At 38.0% G+C, this 27,152-nt stretch overlaps 2 protein-coding genes across 2 annotated transcripts in view; one reads left to right on the top strand and one right to left on the bottom strand.

Moving 5' to 3' along the window:
* Positions 1–27,152, top strand: part of dnajc17 (DnaJ (Hsp40) homolog, subfamily C, member 17) — a 48,412-nt gene that overhangs the window by 15,391 nt on the left and 5,869 nt on the right. Inside the window, exons 6-10 of the mRNA XM_060880270.1 lie at positions 1,552–1,666; positions 2,143–2,192; positions 5,181–5,258; positions 6,878–6,958; positions 10,022–10,153. Of these exons, the coding sequence (XP_060736253.1) occupies positions 1,552–1,666; positions 2,143–2,192; positions 5,181–5,258; positions 6,878–6,958; positions 10,022–10,153 (456 nt within the window). The remainder of the gene's footprint in view (positions 1–1,551; positions 1,667–2,142; positions 2,193–5,180; positions 5,259–6,877; positions 6,959–10,021; positions 10,154–27,152) is intronic.
* LOC132852827 (cdc42 effector protein 2) lies at positions 14,955–20,293 on the bottom strand. Its single transcript, XM_060880272.1, has 2 exons — positions 20,077–20,293; positions 14,955–18,279 (listed from the first exon to the last, which is right to left on the bottom strand). Exon 2 carries the CDS (start codon positions 18,199–18,201, stop codon positions 17,608–17,610), a length of 594 nt encoding a protein of 197 aa, XP_060736255.1. The 5' UTR covers positions 18,202–18,279; positions 20,077–20,293; the 3' UTR covers positions 14,955–17,607.

Raw genomic sequence — 27,152 nt, 5'->3', positions numbered from 1 at the left:
ACACACACACACACACACACACAGTTCAAACCTGCATACTTCTGAGCTCATCTGTTCATTTTTTGGTATCATAATATGCTTTTCTGATTTATCATGAATTATCATGATATATTTGTATAAAATACTTTTTCTTTCTTCTTCCTTTTTTTTATTGGTAGCGTGTGTGAGTCACATAACTGTCAACAGAAGAGTAATCTTGTTTCCATTTTTTAGATACAACAGACAGACAATGACAAAAACAACAACAACAACAACAACAAAAATCTCCCACCCTGAATCCTGGCCCACTTAAATTGAACGTAATCAACAAAACAACCTACAACAAAACCAACTAGTCCGACAGAACCTTAAGGCTTGTAAATTCGGAAAGACGAGGGTTGCCTGTTATGAAAAAACCTGCCAGTGTTCCCTCTAATTGTATATTTAAAGAAATGGTTTTTAACCATTTTGAATCTTTACACTTGTAAAATCTGCTACAGTTCTACAGCACTTCCCCTCCTTAAATAATCATAACTATATAGATATAATAAATCTATAATGCTTATATTATGATAAAAGTGCCATCAATAACATTGTTTTAGAAATAGATTTACCGGATTACATATACAACTTATACGTCACGACACATGACGTGTTTTACGCAAGAATTATGTCGCGCTTTGATATGACGGCATCTCCATCACATAAATGTATCGGCTTAATTGACGAATCAACTAGAACTCCTGCCAAATTGCCTACATAGTAGTGTCATTGTTCAAGTAACGAATGAATTCTTTCTTTCATTAGCTCTGATACTGTTTAAAATCATTAGAATGGAATGAGACTAATGCCTCCTGTTTTTCCTAATAACAAAGCTGCTTTCAAGCAAATGGAGTAAGTCACTGCTGCAGATCAGTGTAGCTAATTCCCATTAAAATGTCCCTGCATCTACTAAACAAAAGAAATCAGTTACCGGGTTTCTTTCTCTACTCATCTTAATACTCAATTCAGTCTCCGTGTGTCAGCTTGATCCTTTAATTTTCTTTCTCACTTCAACTTCACCCAACGGCTGAACGAAAACCATTGCTTCCGCATGGTATCAGCTGTTCACTTACTAATCGTTTAAGAACACTAACTGTGGTTAAACTGCAGAATAATTTGCCTTATACTCATAAAGGGGAATAATGAATGAAATTTTTCACATGCCTGCGGAGTGAAATTTTTCGATCCGTTCTCCCTGGCTGGAGCATGGTTTGAATTTAGATATGTGGAAGCCTAATTTGTTGACAGACAGTAGGTGGCGGTGTTCCGTATTAAGAGACTTGGTTTAGGGTTACTGCAGTTCATATGGTTTCACATAGTACATAGTGCACTGCGGTTTTGGTCAGGTTTGAAGAAATTCCTATAGCACTGAGTGTGCGTTGATGTGTTATGTAAGCATGATTTGTGTGCTGGTGCATGCTAACATGGCATATGTCTGCAGTAAACTATGTCTGTTGACTGGATTCTGTCTTGTGTGTGTGTGTGTGTGTGTGTGTGTGTGTGTGTGTGTGTGTGTGTGTGCATGTGCAGATTGCCCGCTTGAGAGAAGAGGGCTCCAGACAGCTGCAAGAAGAGCAGAGACTGATTCAAGAGCAGATCCAGAAAGAGAGGGAGTGGAGGCTCAATGCTCACTCCACACATGCAGGTACTTACGTGCTATTATTACTTGGAGCTTATACAATATTCAACTCACATGCAAAACATTTTGTTCACATGCTATCGATAAACCAAACCAATTTACCATTTTGTAAAAATTGCATATAACTGCGTTATTACGTTGTTGTTTTTTTTTTTTTTTATCATCTCGATACAAAGCCTATGATACAAATGTTGCACCATAAAAAGTGTTATCTGATTAATAAAATCATTCAACTATGCCACTAAGGGTTTTGAAAGTAACCCTGAGCAGGATGACAGAATTAAAGGCTTAAAAGCAAACGTTAGATGAAGCGAGAGATGAAGTATGTGTGCGTATGTGTGCACTCACACTTCCATGAACCACACTTTTTGTTCGTAACATAAATGATCATTTGTCGGTGATAATAATTGTTCTTGATCAGCGACACTGGATGTTTTCACTGTCTCTCTCCAACCCCACTTCCATTTTTTTTCTCTCGACAGATTTTTCACCAGTGCAGCAAGACAACAGAAAGGTCACCCCTAAATTAAAGGTGCTTTTTCCACTGTTTATGTATTTGATCTGCAAATGAACATTCTTTACTTAAAGGTAATAACAGATTTCAAGCATGCGAGAGCCAGGAAAAGTGCTCTTGTGTCTATGTCTATGCACATGTTACATAGGATGAATCCTGGTGCGGTGGATGGCGTTAAACAGGTCCTGCAAAAAACAAACAAACAAAAAAAAAAAACAAATAAGGCAAGAACATTTCAAACAGTTCATATGAAACCAAACTTTCTTAAACAGGCTGTATATGACCCTGTAACCCTTTTCTATTTTCCCCAAATTCCCTTCAAATGAAGCTTTACTCTGCATCCAACACTCCTGGCAGATCCTAGGAAGAATTATATCTACGTGAAAATAAGCTCTATTCTGTTGCCTTTGGAAAGGCTTCTGCTTGTCTTATTAGTGGACACAGTTCAGTGTTAGCTAATGGATTGGTGTTATTAATCACATCAGTACACTTCTTACTGCTCCCAACTCTAATGAATTAAGTAAGTGATATGTACAGTATATGCGCCAGAGGTAAATAATGGGTCAAACGCTATTGAATTACATTTCTTTTGCACTAAATATACTTTTCAGATCTATTTAACACTCTGAGACTCTCTGTCTGAGAAAGAAAAGCTTTACCTTTTATGGCCATTGAGTTATTACTTTATGATTCTTTTTGTAAGAGTTGTTTTCCTTTAAGGAGTCACTCAAGTTATTTCACAGTACATCACCGCTGCTTAAAGTTTATTTAAACAAAATGCCTAGAATGTCAACACTTACTGTGGATATGAAAAAAAGTCTACACACCCCTGTTAAAGTTGCCTAGAGAATTTTCATCTTGGTTTCATCTACATGCTAAAGCCGTGGTACTCAGAGGTATACAAAAGAATTTCCAAAACATTACTAAGTACAATGGAAGACCGAGAAGGCCATCATCACCACATGGAGAAAATGAGGCATTATAGTCACAGGGGATGTGGTAGCCTAGTGGTTAAGGTGTTTGACTACCAATCGGAAGCCATTTGTCACCATTGGGCCCCTGAGGAAGGCTCTTAACCCTCAATTGCTCAGCTGTATGAAATGTAAGTCGCTCTGGATAAGGGCGTCTGCCAAGTGCTGTAAATAAACTGAAATGAAATGAAATGAAATAGAACAGGACGTCCCTCTGAATGAAATGAAAGGACAAAAAAGAAACCTTTTCGGAGAGGTTACACCAACATTAAAAAAGCTGCAGGAATATCTGGCAAGTGGTGGTTACTTCCTGCGTGTGAGATCCTTCACTTCCATTACTTCCTGCATGTGTGAAGCATTCTTCACATAGGTTAGGATGTGTAAGCGGAGCCCTTTCTCACATATAAAATACATTCAAGCCCACCTAAATGCTCCTAAACCATGTTGCAAAATGGATGGATGAAGCCAAAGCTTAATTCTAGAAGATTCGTTTTTGTGTGAGATCAAGACAATTTATCTTCCAAAGAACAAAATATACGTGAGGAAGCATGGTGGTCATGTTATGGAGCTGCTTCTCTTCAGCTGAGACTGGAGCTCTAGTCATGATGGCGAAATACTGGATAGCTAGACAGCTGAATATGAAGAAATAAATTCACCTTCCAGCATGACAAGGACCTAAAGCACCAATCCAAGTTAATAAAGGCATAATTTTGTCCAAAATTGCCCAGTCAGAGTGAAATGACTTGAAGAGGGGTGTTCACATGAGATCCCATTACAATTTATACGTAGATGTGGACTATTTTGTAAAATGAAATAAGATTTCCAAATAAACAGGTGCTATATGTCTAAGTCTAAGACTCCTGACTCAGAATCAAAAGGATGTGAGTGCTGTATTACCTTTATTTTTTTTTTTGTAATCTTTACAAAAATCATACCAAGATTTTACATATTCTTTGTTACTTACGTATACCTACAGTATGTAGACTTTTTCTATTTACAGTATATGGATACAGTTTATGAATCCTTATGTGTCTTCCTCGGTTTGCATGGGACCTTCACCGGTTTGAGGCTTTTTCTGGTGTGTTGCAGGCAATTCTGTTGAAAACCATCATTCACCACAGCTTAGAAAAATGAGCTTAAAAAACCCAGAGCCCGACCATCTCGCGTGAGGTAGTGTTATTTTTCGTGTAAGGGCGTTTGCTTTTGTTCTGGAAAGGAAAAAAAAATATTGCTCTTATTTGTAGCTATATGGTTGGGTTGTCTGAAATGTACCGAAGAAGTTGCCAGAGATTCCCAGCATGTGACTATGAAAAATGCTTGGAGTGTTCAACCTGGAAAATGTCCTCCTTTCAAAATTGGAGCATCATTTAAAGTCTGTTGCCTATTTCTTTTTTCTTGAATAGGAATAGTTTATAAAGAAAAGAGAAGAACACTCATAACCACATAACCGAGTGATTCCCAGACTCAGTTTCTTGATGAATGAAATGGAAGCAGTTACAAATGCTCCAATGTTTCATGAGGAGAAATGACAGCATGGAAGCTCTGTGCTGCAAGTGTATCCATATAAACAGTAGGGCACATGTCAAGCTATCTCTAATGGCTGATTAAGTAGAAGCACGAAAACTCTGAGCTGGAAGTTAATGTTAGCATGTAAAACAGAGTCACCACAAGCACTCTGAAATGACCCGTTCACATTCATATACTCCACCGCAGTTACTAGCATGACACTCTATAAAGGATTTCTCCAGCTGCTATCCACACTTCCTTTTTAAAAAAATTCTCACTGGCACCACTAACATCTGTAAATGAGTCTGGTGACTGTTAGCGCATCATTAAAATATCTAGCGGTTAGCAGGTGAGTCACTGCTGTGCATACCCCAGGCTCCCATGTTAGTTTAATCAATCCCTTCCTTTCTCTTCATTATAAAATGAGAGATACAGTTTATTGTAAATTCTAGGGCCTGTTGAGCTTCAGGTCTAATTAAAAAGTCTGATTTCTGCTTCTTGACCTTCTCTCTCTCTCTGTCTTTTTCAGCTGAAGTGGAAGTGTAAAAAAGATGACGACACCAATGGAGGATATTCTCAAGAAGTTCTTCAAGGCCTCCTGCAGAAGGTGACAAACTGATTTGTCTCTAAATCCGACACATTTGCGTAAGAAAAGAACATTATCGATTTATCTCTATACAATTCCCCTTTCTATGCAGTTTGGTTGGATTGCCGCAGCATATTTTAACAAGTGTGAGAAAGCCTTCTCACACACGAACAAGCTGTTTATCTTCCTAATGAGCGAGGTCTGGTGTCCAGCGCCCCAGGTTTTCAGGCCTGCATGACATCAACTGTTTAAATACTTTTACTTCTCCCTCTTATGCAAGTGCCATTAAATTTTTTGTAGCAGCGAAAAGTGCCGAGGGCACTGCGAGTGCCCTCTTAAAGAGCTGCACGCCACTCTCACTTAGCCGTCCTTGCTGGTATGTTTAGTGCTGTCATGGGAGTTTCTGGGAAATGTGCTCTTCTCATGCAACACAGCAGCATGTGTACCACCCTGGTGAAGCACGAAACTGACTTGGAGACCTTCTGGCAGAGATGCTGGTTTGTTAGCATTCCGGATCATGCTGATTACTTCACGTTAATTTAAACCCCCTCAATTCTCCCCAAAATTATCCTCTTATTTCAATGGAGCAACATCTGAAAAATTCAGCAAGATTCCAGATTACAGATGATTACTTTTCTTTTATATCTTTGATAGAAGTCACAATCCAAGGCTGTCCTGAAGGATTGTTAGAACTCGGGAAGCAAAAGGAATTAAGTAATGAGTTTTGATAGGATGGCAGCCAGGTATTCCTGGCAAATAGTTGATGGACTCTAGTCTTTATTTGGCAAGGGTCTATGTATGTTTTGGAACTGGACATTATAGCTACAATCAAACTAGAACCCCCAGAAAGAAAGAAAAAAAAAAAACTCTGGAAAAGTTACATATATGAAAGATGAATCCTTTGGGAGTCATCTCCTTTGTCACTGTTGGCAAGGTTCTGGTCCTTAGTGTCCAATTGCGTTCCTGACTTCCCCTTTCCCAGCGAATGAACATCGATTCCCAGCAGGCTTACATTCTCAGAAACCATTCCTCCTTACTCAACAAAATGTCTCTGGTAATAACTCAATAAGCTCTTGTCCATGACAGGTGACCTGTTGATGAAGCACTGTTTGAGTGCTTGTTCTTTCCTTCAGCTACGATTAGTGGAGCCTCCTTAATGACTTTAAGTGAACATGGACTTCAGACAAAGCTAATATTCCATCCAAACCCATTTTGTACTCCTTTCTGAAGGTCAGAGGTTATTAAGGGGAACCAAGCCAAACCTCCCATTACTCCCCAGTGTAAATCTTACTGGCAGGCCTCGGGAGCTGAGCCATGTTCATTTCAGCCCCCGCATCCAACACAACGCAGAACCATTAGCAGAAAGCCAAATGGTTCCATAAGTGGTAAAGATAACTCAACTCATTCTCAGAAGATGGACCGTTACCATTTTACAATTTTCTCATGGACAGAACACGAATAGGTTGTGCTATCGCAATGGTATACAGTTAAAATATGTAAGCTCTGATATGGATCGTTTTTTTTTTTTTTTTTTTTTTTACTGTTAGCCTTAAACCAACCTACCCCTTAGAACCTTTAACAATTTACAGCTACCTTGATTGATGTGAAGTTGATATCTTGATTTCTTTGTCTCTCCGCAGTATGGTGACATATTAAACACTGTAATATCCGGCAAGAAGAAAGGCAGCGCTGTGATAGAGTTTGCCACTGTAAGAGCAGCGGTGAGTACTTTCAGACTGACTCGTAATTCCAGAAATATTCTGGATCGGCAATTCTGGGTTATCTTGTTTCACCATTTCCACTGCTTATACTTTACCAGGGGTTAACTTTAATCTTGGATATTCACCATCTGGCATTTCACACTGTACATTCCTAAACCCTTGCTTAACCTTATTATTTACGTACTAGGCACCGTCAAGGGGGGCACGGTGGCTTAGTGGTTAGCACGTTCGCCTCACACCTCCAGGGTTGGGGGTTCGATTCCCCCTCCACCTTGTGTGTGTGGAGTTTGCATGTTCTCCCCGTGCCTCGGGGGTTTCCTCCGGGTACTCCGGTTTCCTCCCCCGGTCCAAAGACATGCATGGTAGGTTGATTGGCATCTCTGGAAAATTGTCCGTAGTTTGTGATTGCGTGAGTGAATGAGAGTGTGTGTGCCCTGCGATGGGTTGGCACTCCGTCCAGGGCGTATCCTGCCTTGATGCCCGATGACGCCTGAGATAGGCACAGGCTCCTCGTGACCCGTGGTAGTTCCGTTGTAACCGTGTAACCGTGGCGGGATAAATACAGCACTTGATTGTCTTGCACTTCAGTGAGGGAAGTAAAGCACAGATTTGGTGTCCTGCATACGATCAGGTTTCATTAAAAGCAAAAAAGAAAAATTTTGCCCTTTTAAACTTGTGTAGTTGACCAGGCCTTCACTGGCATCCAATATTTGCTAATTTTTCAGTTTCTTGAATTTCCCTCTCACTAGGGCACTCACTTTCAGTGTTGTACCATCTGGCACTACCGCGTCATTTTTGTTAAGTGTTGCTACTTTGTGTTTGCCACTTTACATACGATATGAGGCACACACGTACTGTTCAATTCCTCGTTGGGTGTCCGTTGCTAAGAATCAAGCCGTAACTTTCTAACACCACAACGTTTTATGATGTACACATTTGACACTGCAATGCAAGGTTAAGGCCAGAAAAGTGGTGATAATCCTCATGTAAAGTAAGGTTTCATAATCCCGGGTAAAATGCGGTTAAAGAACTCTTCTAAATTACAAGAACCAATATAACCTGGGGTTAAGTGCAGTGTAAAAAGCCCTCATGTGTACATATTAATTGTAAATTGGCTAAATAGCAAAAAAAAAAACAAAAAAAAAAAACTGTACATTACATACTTAGTCTTAGAAAACTGAAATCTTTTTATACATGTTCCAGTGCGAGTTACATCACTGCGCCTTGCAAAGTAAATTGTTGCTTAACAGCAAAGCTTTGTTAGAGAGATTTATTGTTAGCTACCCACTTATATCATCATTAATATTAATTGCGTAATCCCAGGGTTTATTTGGAACCTCTACCAAAGGCTCTTACGCACATTTGTGTGCCTGAAGGTGACATTTATGCCTTTATAGATTTATAGTTTGTGTGTATAGATTGTGTGTGTGTGAGATTCTGTAAAGGAGCAGTCTAACATGTTTAATGGAGTCCAGAGTTGTACTTATTGTCAGAATCTGTCTGGCTGCATGCTGGCTCTTGGACTGTTGTGGGCTCTGCCTGCTTGTGTGGTTGCTTCCCCAGAGATCATGGCAGCCATGCTTCAAGAACAGACTCTTTGTGTGTGGTGTTTAATGGTCCCAGGGCAGACTGGAGGCCTTGGGCTAATTCAAGTTCAACACAGACACACACGCACTATGTAAAATGCACATAGAGTTGAAATTACTGTGCAGTGACTTTCACAGTGATAACAATACAGACTGAATTAGGTTTTTCCTTTAGCTTATACTAACTTTGACTGTAATTTTATTCTATGTTTTTTTTTAATGTATATTTTAAGATTTAAAAGGAAGACTCTACCTTTCAGTACACTAAATATGATCCTTAGAATATATTTTGGAATATTTCTCAGTGATTTTGGGCACTTTAGGACACATACAATGACATATGATAGTATAAGTACAATTGTCTCCTTCTGAGATCACAAACCCCACAAACAGACATCATGAAAAATTTTGTTGTTGGCAGTGACGCAAGATGGCAGCTTTGTACGGCAAGCCTTGAGGTACTTCTGGCATAACGAAACACAAAACAGACTCTGTGTTCACATCGCACAAAACAAAAGGACCAGAAAATGACCCGTACTCAGGCAACCTCGAGAAGTAGCCTCAGTACGGTTCGTGTGTGGGTCCTTTTGGGTGGGTGAAGCTGGATTAAAAGATAACATGCATCAATCAATTATCAATGAACAAAAAAGGTAGATTAATAACTCAACTCAACACACCTGAGATCACGGAAAAATGAAAGAAGGATAATAATCGTATCTTATTATATAAAGATACAAATTCGAATAATACAGATAGCATGAAGTTAAGTCAAAGATTTTACCTTGTTCACAGTGGTTCCATCCTTAAACTTAAACTTAAACTCTTATCTGGTTGCGTGAGTGATTATGATGTCAAAATAAAAGCCTTCAGTTATCACATACTCAAAATGAACACAAATGGAAAGAAATGAAAGTAAAATAATAAAGTAAACAACATAATAAAAATAGTATAGCTGAATCAACACAGGGGGTCTGAAATCATTTAGTGTTCACATCTACACGCTATATCCACAAAGAGTACAGATGAGGAGATGAGAGAGCTGGACGTACTAAAGGAGTGAAGAGTATTGTGAGTAATATAGAAAACTGTTAGCCACGTTGAAAAGAGACCAACGTGTCAATAAAAAAACAAAATAAAGAACAAGCAATTTAACTTAAAATTCAATACTGGAGACCACATTAATTACAAAAATATGCAAGACATTTTTCGTTTAACTTCTCGGAGATTACTGGATTTGGTGCTAAGAAGGAGGTAGAGGATTTTGTTCAATATATGCACATTTCATAGAGTTTTAAATATGTACTTGTGTTTGTCATAAAATGTTAGGGTACTCGTGTCCAGATCTGGAAACTTTGTGTCATACAGAGATATTATTTTATTCCTCTTCCAACTCCATCTGAACATTTAAATCTCATTAAAAAAAAACTAAGCTGTTAAGGAGACTAACATTTTGTATTCATTTTCTACTCCTATACAGGAACTGGCATGTAAAAATGAGGGTGGTTTGAAAGGAAACCCTTTAAAAATCACATGGCTGGAGGGACAACCTGAGAGCGCTGCTCCAACGGCGGCCGATAACTCTAGAGCTGGAGTGTTTACTTCATCACAGGTATAGTGACTAACACAGTTCTTGTATGTTTCTGTTCTTTTTTCTCCTGAAATATTCCCCCTGCTTCCATATGCTCCATAGACGCTTACCATTATAAAAAAAAATAAAAAAAAAACAGCAGGTTTGACCTCCAATCCAAATAACATGTTCCCACTTTTTGAAGAGAAATATGTAAACGTTTGACATTCTATATTCGCATCAGTGGGTAAATATGTTTGCCACACTCGCGTGCTCGTTGTGGGGCTTCCAGACAATGTGTTTAGAGAAATGGGGTTTGGGTTTGTTTCCTTTGGAAGGCACTCTCTGTGCACGTCTAGCAGTTTTGGCGGCCCCCTGGGCTGTCCCTCATTAAGGCCTGACCCAGCAGGCGGAACGTGAGAAGCACAGGACCAGCTAGCTGTATATGTAATGGACGACTGGCACGAGAGGCTGCTTTACTCTGACCCCCCTCAAGGGAAGAGTTAACCCTAAACATTCCTCTTTGCTCCCTGCTCATAAAGTACCTCTATCCATCATTTACATTTTTTCGCTATTCATTCCTCTTGACTTATCTCTGAGTATTGCTAAAGCAGTGATGAAACGACTTCCTGTTCCCGAAACACATTTTGGAATGTGTCACAGCGTCTGATTAAAAATGTCATTTAGTTCTGGATTTTCTCATCATTTGATTTTCTGGAAGAATATTCACTATTGTTGTTATGATAACAATATCGAAAGCCTATTACCTCATCATTGCTGTTCCCAGGCGCTACTAAAGAAAAACATTGTTATAATGTAGAAATTTTCATGCTAGTCTGCAGTTGTGGAGGTGAACATTACTAATGCTGTCAAGCATCTGGGTCAAGGTTACTCTTGACAGTCTTGGAGGATTGCCGGCGCTGCTGCGTATCCCGCAATGCCTGTGTTCCCTCGCCTCCTCACGCCAGCTGTAATTGTAGAGGTTTTGAGATGTATTTTTTTTTTAAAACCCTCATGAATTTCCCATTAGTGCACAGAGACCTTGGCATATTTTTTTAGCCCTTTTGCTGCTATTTTCTGGATTTGGTAACAAAGTTTGTAATTATTTCTGGAAGGTAAGAAGCTATTTATTCATTTTTATTATTAAAATGAAATATGACTGATGTAGGCAGAACTAAACTTTAATATGGATATGTGTATTCTGTTATTTCTATTCTGTACACTTAATACTGATTTGCAAATGTTGACGATATCAACATTCGTTTTCACAGCCGGTTACGTACTGCTTTATAAAATATGCCACGTCTACTTCGTTAGATGCCGATGTGTTGCTATTAGACATGACACATGTACCTAATAAATTTTTATGAGTGGTTTTCCTACACTACAGCAACTCGCAACAACAAAGCAGCAGGAGATCATTAATTTTCAGTGACTTAAACTGACATGAGCCACAACGATTGTTGGTAACCACGTGTGTGTGTGTCCAGTGACGTGAGCGAGTTGAGGAAAGTTTAACTTTATGTAAATATAGAGCGATTTGGTGCATCGACTACCAATAGGAGTAGAGATAGTAGAGCACACTTGATCTGTGGCAAAGAGCACACGCTGCTTCTCCTTCATCTCGTATCTCCCTCCAGAAGGTTTTATTCTAGCATAGGAAAACTGCCAAGTGGGATGCTAGTTGTGCCATCCAATGATAAATGGTATTACTATGTAAACCAGTAGTAGCGAATCCTGACTGGAGATCTGCCGCGATAAAATCACTGTCACTGTCAGAATTTGTCTAGCATTAATGAAGGGTTATTTTTATTCTTGCTCTTGATGTATTGTTTTGCTCTTTTCAACAGAGAGCCTTTAATCTTTAGTAGCATGCTAGTGTCAATACTTTTGGAATGAGTATTCACAGTGTGATATGATTAATAGTGTATGTAGAAACGAAAGTTTTATTTTTGAATCTTTACTACGTTGTGAGGAAAAAATCCCACTGAAAGAATTCATTCATTGATAAATCATCTCACTATGTCTCTCACTGCTATAAGTTTTAACTTGGAACATTTTGGATCTTTTTTTCTTTTCTGTCAGACGTATTATAGTTCCCACCAGACACAACATTAAACAGATGTGCCTACTACGCTCACTTTTCCTTTTTTCCAGCTGTATCTATAAGCCATGACTGAAAGAAGTACATTATTCTGCTGATATATTTGTCCAGTTTGGGACTTGTTTTGGAAGCACTAGTTACTGTAGGCCCACGTCATCTAATAGGAATCGGGTTTCTGAGAAACGTCTTGTGTAGTAGCTCAGACGTTGATTTTAGCACAAGTTAAAGACACAATCTATCGCTGGGATTTGTTCCTCTGACGTAGCGATCCTTGTGGTCGTAATGTTAAAATTTGCACAAACTTTGTTATCAGAATCAAGGTAGTTAGTACATCAGATTCATACTTTTGTCACAGCTAACCTCATCCTAAATGGTCTCAGGTTCCGAAGAGATTATTTACTCAGAGAAAAAAAACAAAACAAAACAGTGAAATGATGTTGCATGCTTGCGGGAGCATTGTTGCAGGCAACCGCAGTTACAACAAGGAAAGGAATGTCTCAGTTATCAAAACAACATTTTAGGCAAGGTTTTGTGTAGATTCAAAGAAAGAAGTGTATATTTTCATTGAGATGGCAGGTTTCTGGTATTAGGGTGATAGCAGACTGGAATTTGGGAAAGAAAATGGTACCAGATGTTGTCTGGGTATTGGGCAGACGTCTGGCTTGTTCTGCAGCCCCAAGGTAATTTGTCTTCTAATTGTTGTCCCTTTTTTCTTACATCAGCCATGTAAGAGTTGACTGCTTGGGCAAGTTCACAATCAGTTTTTTTATTTTTTATTAATTAATTTTGTTCCTTGAACTTCTATTACATTTTATTGGCGTAATTTCACTGCTATATCTGATTTTTCTGTAGCCAATTCCCATATTATGGTTCTAAGCTTTCATAATATTCAGTACTACTCTATAAATGCCTTTAAGCCAAGACATCATTCTAAGCATAGCATAGGAAGAACACTTCCTCCTCTATGTAGTGCTTTTTTCTTTAGTCCGTGGTCGTAGCAATGAATTACAGTAACACTTCAGGTTGTTAGCCTATCTGCATGATTAATCTAGACAGTTTGATCTCAGTTGCATATTAGTTCTGATGAAATAGAAAACCAATCACTGCTGATAATAGATAAAATCTCTACTTTCATGTGTGATACAAACGGGGTACATTTTTATTGATTTTTAGTAAATACGTGTCAGATGTTACGTCACAGTGTTTGATCGATTCGTATGAATGTTTGCAGCGCAAATATTGAAAATCAGTTCACAACCAACGTTCATATCCTACTCGTGCTCCTGACTGTGTGCACATTTACACAAAAGAAGACTAACTAATCTAAACATCGAATTGAGAGACGTCAAATTAAAAAATGAGCATGGCTTTACTGCACTTTAATACATGAAGTATACCGTTCCGTTTAAATTGTTTATTTTTATTACAGCATTTATCAGACAGCCTTGTTCCAAACGACTTCCTCGTCACATCTTCATGTTAGTTCACCAGAACAGGGACAAAGAATCAAGAACATTTTTTGAAAACCAGTCATTTTCTATTATTCGCACTCATTTTGAACCTGAAACATGCAGGCGATCATTTAACGAGCCAAACACAAACCCATTATTTAAGTTTCATCATAATCATTCAGCTATAACAAAAGAAACAGCACTGGCTAAGCTGAAGACGGGCCGGTCTGCCTGCACGTAGCCATACACCCTAAACAAATGCCTCAGCTGAAAATGTAGCACATACTCATTATTATTATTATTATTAGATTATTAAATAGGTTTATTGGCATAGTAGTGAGTCAGAATAGTTTCCACTTCTGTTTTTCAGGCTTCACTCTAATTGATTGTTTCGTGCTCAAAGCTGTTTTGTGCACTTAAGTCTTATGGACTTTTTAAAGAGTCACTAGGCAGAAATGAGCTGTGCCGTGCACTTTCTCTGTAATTTGCTGGTGGCTTTATGATCATCATGCCCCAAAATGTCTGTAAATCTGGTAGAAGCTTGAAGTTTGGGTTAGTTCATGCAAATGCTTTACTAAAAGATAATACTGAGGTTTAGTGAAAGAGAATTTATAGAAACGTCATTATACTTAACTCACATAAATAACAACTGTACTGCCCTTACTAACTACTAACCTCAGGTTCATCACATGGCATCGTGCACACCCACGTTTGCACGCTCATTTTCACCTAGGTTGGTCAAGCCACCTTATACACAATCTACAATAATGAGACTAAAGTGCAGTCTGTGCTATTGTCTTTGGTAGGATTACTGGGACTACTTCTCAAAAACACTGAAACACATTAAAACCTGCTGTTATTGTTTCATAACACACAAACAACATTTGTCAAAGATAGCCTTTTACCTTAGATCATCAAATCAGAATATCAATGTAAACTTGAAAATATGTCTAAAACGTATTGTGGAAATAGAAGAGGAGAAGTTTTTTATGTCATGTATGAGAGGAAACACAGGAAGGAAAGGTTAAAACTCCACACAGATTTAGGGAACTAGACCTGAGGGGGCAGTGTTACCTGTCCATCATCATGCTGCCCAGTGCTCATCTAGTAAAGGACAATAATGTACAATACTGTCTTAGGTTCCATATAAAAATAAAGGCAGTGGTGGCACAAGCCGCTGAACAAGTCCCTTAACTCTCTGCTGTATCATGGCTGACCCTGCACTCTGACCCCATCATCTAAAAGTTGGGATATGCAAAAGATGAATTTCACTGTGTTGTAATGTAGATGCAATAAAATAGAGCCTTTTATTTAAATAATAATAATAACAATTGGCAAATTATGTATATTTGAGTTACAGGTTTTTGCTTTAGTGTGTCACTAAGTGAAAGAACATTTTTTTCTGAACAGAAAAGAAATGAATGAAATGACATTACATTGCACCACACAAAACTGATGCAGATTTAAATATAACCGCCTACTTCGTGTTTAAATCTGTCTACAGATGCATATATTTGAAACACTAAACAAATACAGATAGTGAGGTGGCATAACACCCCTACTATTTCCTTCTTTACTACACTGTAAGGAGCTTCAGTACTAGTTTTTCCCCTCACCACAAATTCCCTCATTCAAATGGTGAAATCCTCCGTCCTTGACACTAATGCTAGTAATAGACTCCACAACAGTTCTGCACACTTCTTTTGAGCGAATGGAGGTAAATTGCTATGCTTCTAAAAGTTTTGTCTAATACATTGTACGTAACTGCGGTTTGTCAGCTATTGTAAGTAAGTAAGCTGAGCTCTTGATTGGGGAAGTTGGAAAAACATTGTAGGAATTCATTTTGTGAACCAATAGACATTGCCGTATTTGCTGTAAGGTTTTATTACTCTTTAAGAAAATGCAGATTATCACAGTCCGATGGCACTTGTTGTATATTTATTAATTTAAAATTGTTTATTAATAAATGTCTCAGTTACTCCTATTTATTTGTAGCCTGCCTATAAATGTACTGCCGTTTTACACATTTTGTGTTGAAATTTAGCGGCTAATTATAGACCAAAGAGTCCCAGAGACACAACTTAATAAATATAAAACTTCAGTGAGTGGTATCAGGGTTGTAAAGATCAGTGTGTTCTTAAAAAAAAAAGTGGTTTATCTCAATTCGCCGTGCAGATGAAGAGATCCTCCGACAATAAGCACTAAGTCTAGGATTATGGTTGAGAGTCTAAAATATTTCATGGATTTGACGGAACAATCGGACCTACCGTTTTTTTTTTGCACTGTTGCCCCCCAGGATTTGTCAGACTAAAACAATGAAGAATGTAAGGAAGTAGGTTGTGCTTCACCGTACTTTAGCTACTTGTTAAATTTGTTAGCTACAAAAAGAGCAAACTGCATTAAAATAAATAACAACACTTAAGATGTCTGCTCTGATGCACGGGTCTCCAACTTTTTCTCCACTGAGAGCTACTTTGACAAAGTTTAAATTGGCAAAGAGTTACTCATGCTATGTTATTAGTAACATTTGTCGCCATCGTATTGCCATAACCCAAGACTAGACTTATCAGTTATTATCGTCAACTCATTCATTCGCATGAATTCTGTTATTTATTGGCAAATTAGTTACAAGTCTCATGGCACATACCTTAATGGCCTTAGCCAGACTGAAATAGACTCTTTTTGTAAAAATGGGAATACCTTTGATACTGAAGGTAATATGAATTTTTTGAGACCTGAAATTGTATTGGACTTTATGTGATTTAAATAGAATTAGCTGTTATATTTATGGCATATTCATAATATTCATAACTACGAAACACCACCTGCACTAAGACATGGCTACAGCACACTTCATACAGCAGGATATATTCATTCAAAGGTTTTACTTTGGCAGATTAAAAGCTTTATTCATAACTCTGTTGAATCCCCGGCAGCTTCCAAGTTGAATGGATCTGCCATGTTTTCTTTTTCCTTTATCGAAACTACTTCAATTTGTGCTTAAATATTTATGTTTATCTGACACTTCCATGTACAGTCGTGGTGTTAGCTGTGTGTAAAATCAGTAGATGAACAGCTGAATTAAACTGTGTGATGCATCTGTGAATTTGATTGGGATAAATTTTAACAGGTTTATTGAGTTCATTTGATTTCATTAATTTTGTACTTGAAGCTACACAGAAGTGCACCGTGTCTAAGACTCCTTGTTTAAGGTGTCACATGGATGCCATTTCCCATTGATGGGAGATTATAATGCAGTCTGTGCTATTGTTTTTGGTGGGATTACTGGGGCTACTTCTCTAAAACATCGAAACACATAAAACTGCATAATTTTGTTATCGTTTCATAAACAACATTTGCTAAAGATCTTTTTCAAGTCTTTTAATTTGGATAGTCAAATCAAGATATGGTGGAAAATATAAAAATAACCCTAAAACTGTTTCAGTCTTCTTGTGGAAATACAGGACGAGAATGTCTTGTGCTTTACATCTTATATAATTGTAATACATTATTTATGTATGATAAATAAGTGTATGTTAAGAAGCTTCATGTATAACATTGTCCTAGAGCAATTATATTATAATATTAAATATCCTGAAATCACTTTTAAAAAACTATTAACTATCCTTGTACAGTATTGTTACAAGTCTGATTCATAACAGTGCCAAAAGGACAGAAATATTAGCTAGTATAAAATTATATAAAATATATATCACTTTAGCGGCCCCGTATTTAATATTTCTAACATGCAATTGTTAATCTTGATTGTCCTGACTGTAGTCAAATTCTGAACTGCAATGTGAATAACAAGCTTTGTTTATTATTGTCCATATTAGGGATGTCCTCACCACTCGGTATCTGGTATTCTTCCAGTAAGGTCAGGATGTCTACACACCGGTTTTCCATTAATACATAACTCATCACATGGCACAGTTTTTCCTTTACTGGTGGAGTTTATCCATAACCTGCAGTACATCATCCAATATAGAGGGCCCCAGGTCTAGATTAAAAGTGAAAGTTGTGTCAAATTCATCTGCCTGGAATTCCTCAGGAGCAGACTGTGTTGAATCTTTACCTGAGCTGAGGCTCCTCCAGGCAGGGCTTTTACTGATACAAGGCTCTTCTTGATTCAGTTCGTAAGCTTCTTCCTCCGCATCCTCAGTATCCAGAAGTGGGAGAGAGTTACATTTTACACGTGTTTCAGTCAAAGGCTGGTATCGGAACTCCCAGTCATCACTTTCCTGCCCCGGCTCTGTTTCGTTTGTGTTGAGGCGAGGAGGCTTTGGAGGAGGCATACAGGCCTGGAGAAGGTTCTGCTCACTCTGAGAGCTTTGCAGCAGCAACCTGCGGCCCTGCTTCAGGAAAGAGAGGTCTCCAAAGCTGTCCCTGTTTGCATCCGAGTCAACGTGGGTGAGGTGTCGGAAATCTGCCAGTGGAAGACTGATCATGTTCACGGACAGAGCTTTCCTCTTTGACGATCTCCTTGGCCATCTTCCTGAAGGAGGCTTACCTTGTAATGTTGTCCTTAGGGGCATCCTGCTGAATTTGGTCGAACGCTATAAACACTCGATGTAAGGGATCTTTATGGATAGCACATCAAGGAAAACTTTATTCTAAAAAAAGACAAAATGAGTGAGGCAAAGAAAAGAATTTAGAATGATCATGTCAGTCAACTTAGGCACATTTACCAAATGATGGCAGAATCAGAAACAGAATCAGAATCAGTTTTATTAGACAAGTGTGTTGACACACACAAGGAATTTGGTTCCAGCTGTTTGTGACTCTCAAAAGTACAGACATAAATAACACTATACTATACAAGACAAGATAATACGGACTATACAAGACAATGCAGATGTGATACAATATAAACAGTATGAGTATTACATATGAATACAGAATATATGACTGATCAGTTATGTACATAAAGTGTGAGAAATGCATTGTAGTGCAAATAACAATATCGTGCAATATTATGCTTTTGTGCAATATGCAGCAGCAGTAGTGTGCGTAACATATACGGATGAGTTGTGATAATGTGGTACTCATAGATATGAAGCAGGGAATATAATTATAATGAGTTGTTAATCAGGGCGATTGCCTGGTGAAAGAAACTGTTCCTGTGTCTGGGAGTTTTGGTAAGCAAAGTTCTGTAGCGCCTGAGAGAAGGGAGGAGGTTGTGTCCAGGGTGTGAAGGGTCAGCAGTGAATTTTCCTGCCCGGTTTCTGGTTCTTGTATCGTACAAGTCCTGGGGAGTGGGCAGGGGGGGCACCAATAATTTTCTTCTGCTGTTTTTACTGTGCGTTGAAGTCTATTCCTGTTCTTTATCCTTATAAAGTTAGATGTGCTGTTCTTAAAAATTGGGCATAGATAGATAGCACTTTGCCTTAAACATGGTCTTAAGATTTGATAGGACTGTAGTCATTGTTCTAAAATAACTTCTAGAATACTTTGCACTGGCTGGCCAGTCACCCTTGAGGGACCTGGGATTTTATGCACTAAAGACCTCCTGTAGATTCACACACTTCAGATCCGTTCTCGTGACTTAAAACACTCACTGCATAAATGTGTATAGTACTAGAAAAAAAATGTTTGCTTGGCCCATAAAGGTTTTATCGTCACTTTAGTAGCAGCGGGAGATGAGGGAACGTGGACATAACAGCATTCTTTTTCAACCATGTAAGAATGAGGGAGGGAGAGGAGTGGCCCATTTTAAGGAAGCTCTAGTGAGTTCATCTGCCAAGACAAAATTAACATGGGCCTGAACCAACAAACCTTTGCCAAGACACCCCACAACCCCTATGAAAATACACCTCCTGTTCCCGCTCATCCACTTCATTCCTGTAGCCTCTCATTATTCAGTTTTGAGAAATACTGGTTTATATCATGCACGTTCAGTGCTGCAGGGTTTACAGTCACTGTTTACAGCAGATAACTCATGCTGACCATCATTTTGAGAGGGTTTCATGAGCTGGATCCTTTCCCCAACACCTACTCACACGTGATCTTCAGTTTACTGGGATGAGGCACATACTTGAGGCATTTTGGATTAAATGATTGCTTCTTCACCTCTGAAGTACAGAAAATCTGAGAATCCTGTTGTTATTATGGCTAGCCTATGTCAGTCATTTCTGTATTTTGAAAAGAAATATGAATTCTGTGTTATTGTAAATATAGTCTATTGTTTATGAAGTCACTTGGACGTATGCCTGTTCTACCCACTGTATCCACGTCGAGAGTTATTATTATTTTATTTTTTTTAGTGTTATACATATTACCCCATCAAAAAAAACAAAAAAAAAAACATTTATAAAACTCTGTTTTTTATGTAAACCACTTAGTTCAAGCTCAACAGTTTAAGAAAAATATTAGCCCCTAGATCTATTAAGAGTATAAACACATTTCTTTACCTTGCTTAGATTCTTCTACATCTTCTAGATCTTCTAGAATCTTTATCTTTGTCTAGAAATTTAACCTTGATAGAGACTCTCCCCAGTTCATAGTCCTTTCTAGCTTGCAAGTGCTAAGGTCCAACGTCAGGTATGACGGCTGATAGTATTGTGTTACAATTATGCAGGTGAGGTCTGAATAGAAGGCGTGTCTGTCAGGACAGGTGGAGTTATGTTTTTAGACACACCGTGTCAGATTCTTTATAATCCTACAAATTATACCCTTCTCATTCCCTTCCCTTTTTGCTACACTTAAAACTCCCTCGTTGCATTTGGCTGAGCTGAGTTAAGAAGACACAGAGTTACTGTAAATGATGATTAATGTCTGTGTCATTGTTCATCTTTGTTGTTTTTCTTCTTTTTTGTGTCTACTTTACTAAAGCTGTCTTTATCCCAAGTATCGGTAGTTCAAGGATGATTGAATAGGTATCTACACAAGTTTGGAGGAAAGGCTTTCATAATCTTGGACATGTATAGGCTGGCTGCAGTTGCGCAAGCGACTTTTCCAAACACAAACCTGTTTCAGCTCCCACGCCTACGTACTGTTTATTCACATCACTGTGTCTTCTGTTTGTACTTTACTTTGCAGTTGATAAATGGCTGCAAGAGTAGTATGAAAGCTTTGATCCTCGCTTTTATCATGATGTTTTCGGAATGTACGTTTTTCTAGGACATTGTCTGTCTGTCCAGTTAGAATATGCACCAATCAGCCAGAATATTAAAACCACTTACGGGTGAAGTGAGTAACACTGATTGTCTCATTACAATAGCACCTGTCATGGTGGCCTGGTCTGATGAATCATGCTATATTTTACATCATGCTGAATGTCTGCGTGCATGAGTGTGTGTGCTGTTATCCTGGGAAGGAGATGACACCAGGAGTCAGAGCCTAGACACAGTTTTTTCTATTTTTTGGTTTAAGCTGGATGCCTTTCCCAGCAAATCAGAGAATAACTAATGATAATAATAAATAAATGAATACATTATTGGCCTTTATGGGCCTACAAACATACTAATGTGGCAAATTAGTACACTGTAGATATATAGAAAGACAGACAGACACTTGAGGTCACAAACAGTGTCAGTTAAAAAAAAATACAAGAACAAACCAACATTTCTGCCAGAACAGCTTAGTGTGTCTTGGACCAGTTTCTTGCAATGCGTTGTGATGAACAGCATTTTATTTCACATGTATATTTCTGTCTAACTTTTCATTCGATATCCCATGAAGAACAGTTGCTTCTGTATTTCCTTATACATCACATTAAAACACAAGCATCACTGCTGGCTGAACAAAATTTGATTGAAGTTTCTGCCATATGTACTCCAATGATGAACCTGCTGTCACATAGATCTCTCCTCAGCATTTGCATTCATTACTCACTCACTCTCACTCATTTTCTACCACTTATCCGAACTACCTCGGGTCACGGGGAGCCTATCTCAGGCGTCATCGTGCATCAAGGCAGGATACACCCTGGACGGAGTGCCAACCCATCGTAGGGCACACACACACTCTCATTCACTCACGCAATCACACACTACGGACAATTTTCCAGAGATGCCAATCAACTTATCCATGCATGTCTTTGGACCGGGGGCACGGGGAGAACATGCAAACTCCACACACACAAGGTGGAGGCGGGAATCAAACCCCCAACCCTGGAGGTGTGAGGCGAACGTGCTAACCACTAAGCCACCGTGCCCCCTGCATTCATTACATTCATAGGTAATGTACTTTACTCCAGCTGTAGGGGTTTTCCTTTAGCCTTCTCTACACAATTCATTCAGACACCAAATATAAGGTCAAATCTAATTCTATTTACCAAAACCTTTGCACTGGAGCACCAGCCTTGGAAAACTACCATACTTGATTATCTGTAAATGTTAGTTGATTTTATTTAGTATAATTAAGAAAATGGTCACAGACATTTTAATCTAATTCTTTAAAGGACTTTCTGATTATGAAATTTGAAATGCCTGTAATGTTTCAATAAAGCCCAGTGAAAATAAGCAATGGTTCTTATTATTTGGAGAGCATGTTCCATCGTCAGTATCGAGCCAGACATATCAGCTCCTCCAGTCAAACACTGCTTATGCTTCCGCTCAGTTTAATGACTCTGGGATGACCTGTGCCTGGAACAAGTACTGCATTGTTGAAAAGAGCAAAATGGTTCATATCAAGACATGAACTTGACAGGAAGTAGTCCTTCTGTTGGACACATGCTGTTCCAGGACATGCTCCAAGTTTTCTTGACCGGTGCCTTCTGGAGTGTGAAAGCTGAGATGTCTCAGTGATCATCTCTCTTTCTACAAGTTCTTTCATACTTGTGCAATAAATATTTATTCTTCTGTTGTCATTATCAAGAGAATCGAGTCTTTCTCCACAGCTTCACTCATACAATCCAAGCAACATTCACCTGAACATTTTAACAGCTTTCATTCCACTTCCTGCACCTGTCTACACCGTCCCTTTGGGTTTTCACGCAAAAGGCTAACCAAGACATTGATGAATCTTTGTGATATCTGAAGTCTCTGTAACACAACAAGCTTGGTGTTTCATGAGAAGTAACGTTAGAACTGCTTTCATGTTCTGCTTGGTATGTCTCTTGGCATCAGACTTGAATTTTTCTGGCCTTTACTTATAAGGCGGATGGATTGTTGAGTGCGATTTAGCCAAGTTCAGGCCATCGCTGGTTTCTCTAGTACTTGGTACAGCTTTTCCTCAAACCCTGAGATGTGTAATCCTAGTTGCTTGGGAAAAGTATTTCCAGATCTAACTTTGGGCAGGCTTTGTGTATTAAACTGGTTTATTTTGTGTGTGTATATACATTTGTGTGCTTCTTGTGGATTTGGTTCTAATGGTTTAGTCCGTAAACACAAGATTATCAACAATTACTGCTTTGTCTACTTACTTATCTGTCTTTTCTGCAGATTTGTTCATTATATTGCTTGAAGAGCCGTCTTGGATTTCTTTTGCCATCTCTAATATCATGAATTGTATAGTCTAATGGCATATTTGTTCAGTTGAATGTCAAATATATGAGTCTTTGCACAGTCTATAATTGGGAAGTAAAACTGAGAAATAACACCTGGCCCTTCAAAGCCTGAAGTGTGCCATATTTAACACAGTTCCTATATACATATCATTGCCAGGCTTGTCAGTGTGAAATAAAGCAGAATTTATAGCCTTTATAAACTTCCATATAGTCCTGAGAGTAGACAGCTGAAACTGGATTTTTTGTTTTTTACTTGACAGTGTGAATGCTTATAACTCTTGAGTGCAAGTTCATGCTACAAAATCTGTGAAACAATTTTCATGCTTGTGGCTCTTGACGTTTTTTTTTTTTGCTCATTATTAGGTGACAATTCTTAATCTTGAGATTCTGGAGACAGAAGTAAACATGGCTTGGAAATGTTCATTCCAAGCAGGATTTGTTAATCACATTTATAAAGGATTGTTGGCACGTTTTTGGACATTTCTCTTTATGCCAGCTAAAGTGCTGAACAGTAAATGCCTCCTAACTTGATGGCAAACACCACCTTCATTGTTTGACTAGAAATCGAGATTTTCATAAACATATTTTTTTGTATTGTTCACTGCTTACCCTTAATGTCCCCATGACTGAGGTTTGGTCTGGGATTGCCTCACCATACAATGCTGGAAATAGATCACTTTTTCATTCTTCTATTCAAGAGCAGTCTCCTGAGTATTACAAAAATGCATAGACCTTAGTTATGTAGTACTATGTGAAAGATTTGGGTCTGTTTTAGAGTAGTAACTCACCAGCCGACAGTGTAGGTATCCATACCTGATAACTCTGGTACCTGCAGCATGTTGTAAAGGAGGAGAAAGAATAAATTTACAATAATTATAATTTATATACATGGTGAGCTAGTTGGTTTGTATTAGGTAAAGCACAAATCAGAGGATTAAAAACACGTGAAAATGGATATATCAAATATGCACAATGCTGTAGAAGTCCTAAGAGGCCATGTATTGTTTCCTGTTATCTCAACATGACATAAAAGTTGTTTTGTCGTAATATTGACTTAATTTTCTTGTGATCTCTGCATAGGAACATGTTCTAGAGGCAGCAAAAGCACAGGAAATAAACATAATGGATGATTGCATTCGCTTTTACTTTGAACATCGACTCATGTGATTGACAACGTATATTGTAGGGGTGCAGCTTTTATATGTAGCAGTGATACGTAGCAGAAATACCATTTAATAATGAGAAAATGAAGTTATTCTTATTATAATTGAGGATGTACTGATTTATTACTGAGCCTCTGCATGAAAACTGATATTGAAAAGTTTAAAAAGTCAGACTGGATTTTATTTATTATTATTATTTTTAAATCCGATCTTTTGTATTTTTTGAGAGACATGACACGTATCTAAAACACGACCCATTTTCTAAACTCTGTTGCATCACAGCCAACAATTCTCTCAGGCACAGATCATTGTTTTTAGACAGTTTATGAAAATATGTTTTTTTCACATAAAAAATAATGAAATGTTGGGTCATCGAAAAGGAAAGCTTTAAAAAGAAATGTTTTTTTTTTTAAAACTCTCCAATTTTTAAAACCATTGTGCTCATTATGAATGTGCTTGGACTTTGTTTATCATGTCTGATGAGTAGCTTGTTACTGTAATTACTCTATATACGTTCTTAATTGAATTTTTTATTATAGTTCTTGGAATTTAGTTCTTATTGCGCTGTTTTTGTCCTTTAGCTGCTCCCTGTTTTGTGGGGTCACCACAGCGTATCATCCGAGCTGCACATTTTGATTTGGCACAGGTTTTACGCCAGACGCCCTTCCTAACCCAACCCTCACATTTTATCTGGCCATGAGACCGGCACTGAGAGTTAACCTTTCAGTGACTGGGTTGTGGCAGAGAGAGAGCGCATGATCCTGATGCTGGACCACCAGGGACATGTTAGTTCTTCGTATAGTTTTATTCATCACTCCAGCAGTACAAACTACGCAGCAAATTTTGCAAAGATTTTGGATATGACCCAAGCAAACTCTTTGGATTCAAGTATGCACAAACCTCAAGCTATTGTTTTATTTCACACATAGTTGGGCCTTAGTCCAAAAGAGACCCAAAGAGAACTTTGACACTGTTGATCTTTTTGATACTTTTGAATAAATCTTCCCTGCTGATTCAGTAATAATGCTTAATCTGTTAAAGTCTTGTGTCTCTCAAATGGAGTATGAGTAATTAATAAATAATGAATAAAATGAACATGATGGATGGTAATATTATAATAACATACAAATAATAATATATTTAAATATTTAAGAAATATGATTATTGCTGAAGATGATGAGGGGTATTGGTTATGTTATCCATAGGAAAATATTGTTTAAATAGGAACAAATTAAGGAACAAAATATACACACTATATTTAGATGAATGAGGGTCTCTGCAGGAGGTGTCCAGTCAGTAAAAAGCTGAAGAGGCTTATGTTTTTTTTTTTTTATTCTAACCAAGCAGGAAACTAACAGCCAGGCCTCACTGATAAGTTGGTTCATGCCTGCTCTACTATTACACATTAGCTTCATGTATGACCTGACCATACTGTATACTGTAGACTTATAGCAATAGATATTGTTTCCAGCCTGGGTTTTTATTTGATGGTTCATATGTTTTAGGTTAATCCCTACCTCTCTGTTCTGACTTTGTACTCCAACAAAGTGGAGGAAGTCGTCCTTCTGCAAACACACAGAAAACAAATAATATTAGGAAGTTCCATTTTACACCAATGTTAGGCGCCACTATCCAGTGCATATCTAAGCTGTTATACTCCCACTCTATACTAAGAGAAGCTTGTTCTCTTTGTATAAAGTATTCGTTTCTGCCGAGAACGTCCTGTTCACAGGCGTGCGGCAGCTTGGATCTGGAGTTTGTTTGACTTATTGAAGAGGCTCAGGCACACATTTCTTGTATACATATCAATCTCCCTTAATGATCAAGTTCTCTGGCTGTCATTAATCAAGTCAGACACGTCCCACTGACGCGAAAGTATGAGAAGAAAAAAAAAAACAGACCGTACTGACTGTTTGTACTACTGTGTTTGATAAAATTGATTCCTTACCCAACACAATCTTTTCATAAACCTCTGGCAAGATTCTAAACTAAATAAAATCATTTCCATGTTGTTTTAGTAAAATATATTTATATTTTCCTAAAGCAGCACTGTCAGAGAATGTTATGCAGAATAAATCTATTGTATAATATAACAATAATAATAAGATAATTTATGTAATACATTTTTTGCCTGAACACAGACAGAGACAATCACACGATGTGAACCTTTTCTATGATTGTTTTTTTTTTTTATCAGTAGATTAAAAAAGGAGAAAAAAAAAAGTAGTCTATTTGTATAGGAGATTGTAGATAAGAAAAGTTACATCATTCTAAATTGTAATTCATTTCTCATGCTCTGGGCACTTGCTTTCAATCTACACAGGGAGCAAAGCCTTCACACAAATTATAGCTGCACAACAAAGCAACCATTCATTGGATGTCATTTTGGGTCGTGTCTGGATGCTGTACTCGGAGATGCAGCAGTGTAACCTAATCTCTAACAGGTTTATATAACTAATATTGAAAAATGTTATTTTTTGTCATTTGTCAATAAATTGTAATTGTGTTTGTTTGATTGTGTTTATTTTAGAAACACATTGTTCGGCTAGCTAGTTTCTGTAACTCATCATTTGAACCATACAGTATATACCGCAGTAAACAGTGAAATGAAGCATTGTTTTTCCAGGACCATGGTGCTACAAAAAATGACATAAAACTACATAAAACAAAACACAAAACAACACAGAGCTAAGGACTTATGTCCTAGCCACATAAAGTGCAACATGTGCAGCCTAGTTCAACACTGTGAGACAAGGAAAGTCCAAGCAGACAATACAAAACACTACATGACAAAATACACAAAGAAAGTTCACAAAAATAGTGCTGACCAGTGTGCATAGAGTATTATAAAGTACATTGTGCAACAATTGTAAAC

Source organism: Tachysurus vachellii, chromosome 10, assembly GCF_030014155.1.
Source record: "Tachysurus vachellii isolate PV-2020 chromosome 10, HZAU_Pvac_v1, whole genome shotgun sequence".
Lineage (NCBI taxonomy): Eukaryota > Metazoa > Chordata > Actinopteri > Siluriformes > Bagridae > Tachysurus > Tachysurus vachellii.
The sequence above is the reverse complement of the archived record's forward strand: the minus strand, read 5'-3'. Positions and strand labels throughout refer to the sequence as shown.

Excerpts from the sequence above, each read along its gene's own strand:
- LOC132852827 (XM_060880272.1), bottom strand. The coding sequence starts at position 18,201 with ATGCCCCTAAGGACAACATTACAAGGTAAGCCTCCTTCAGGAAGATGG.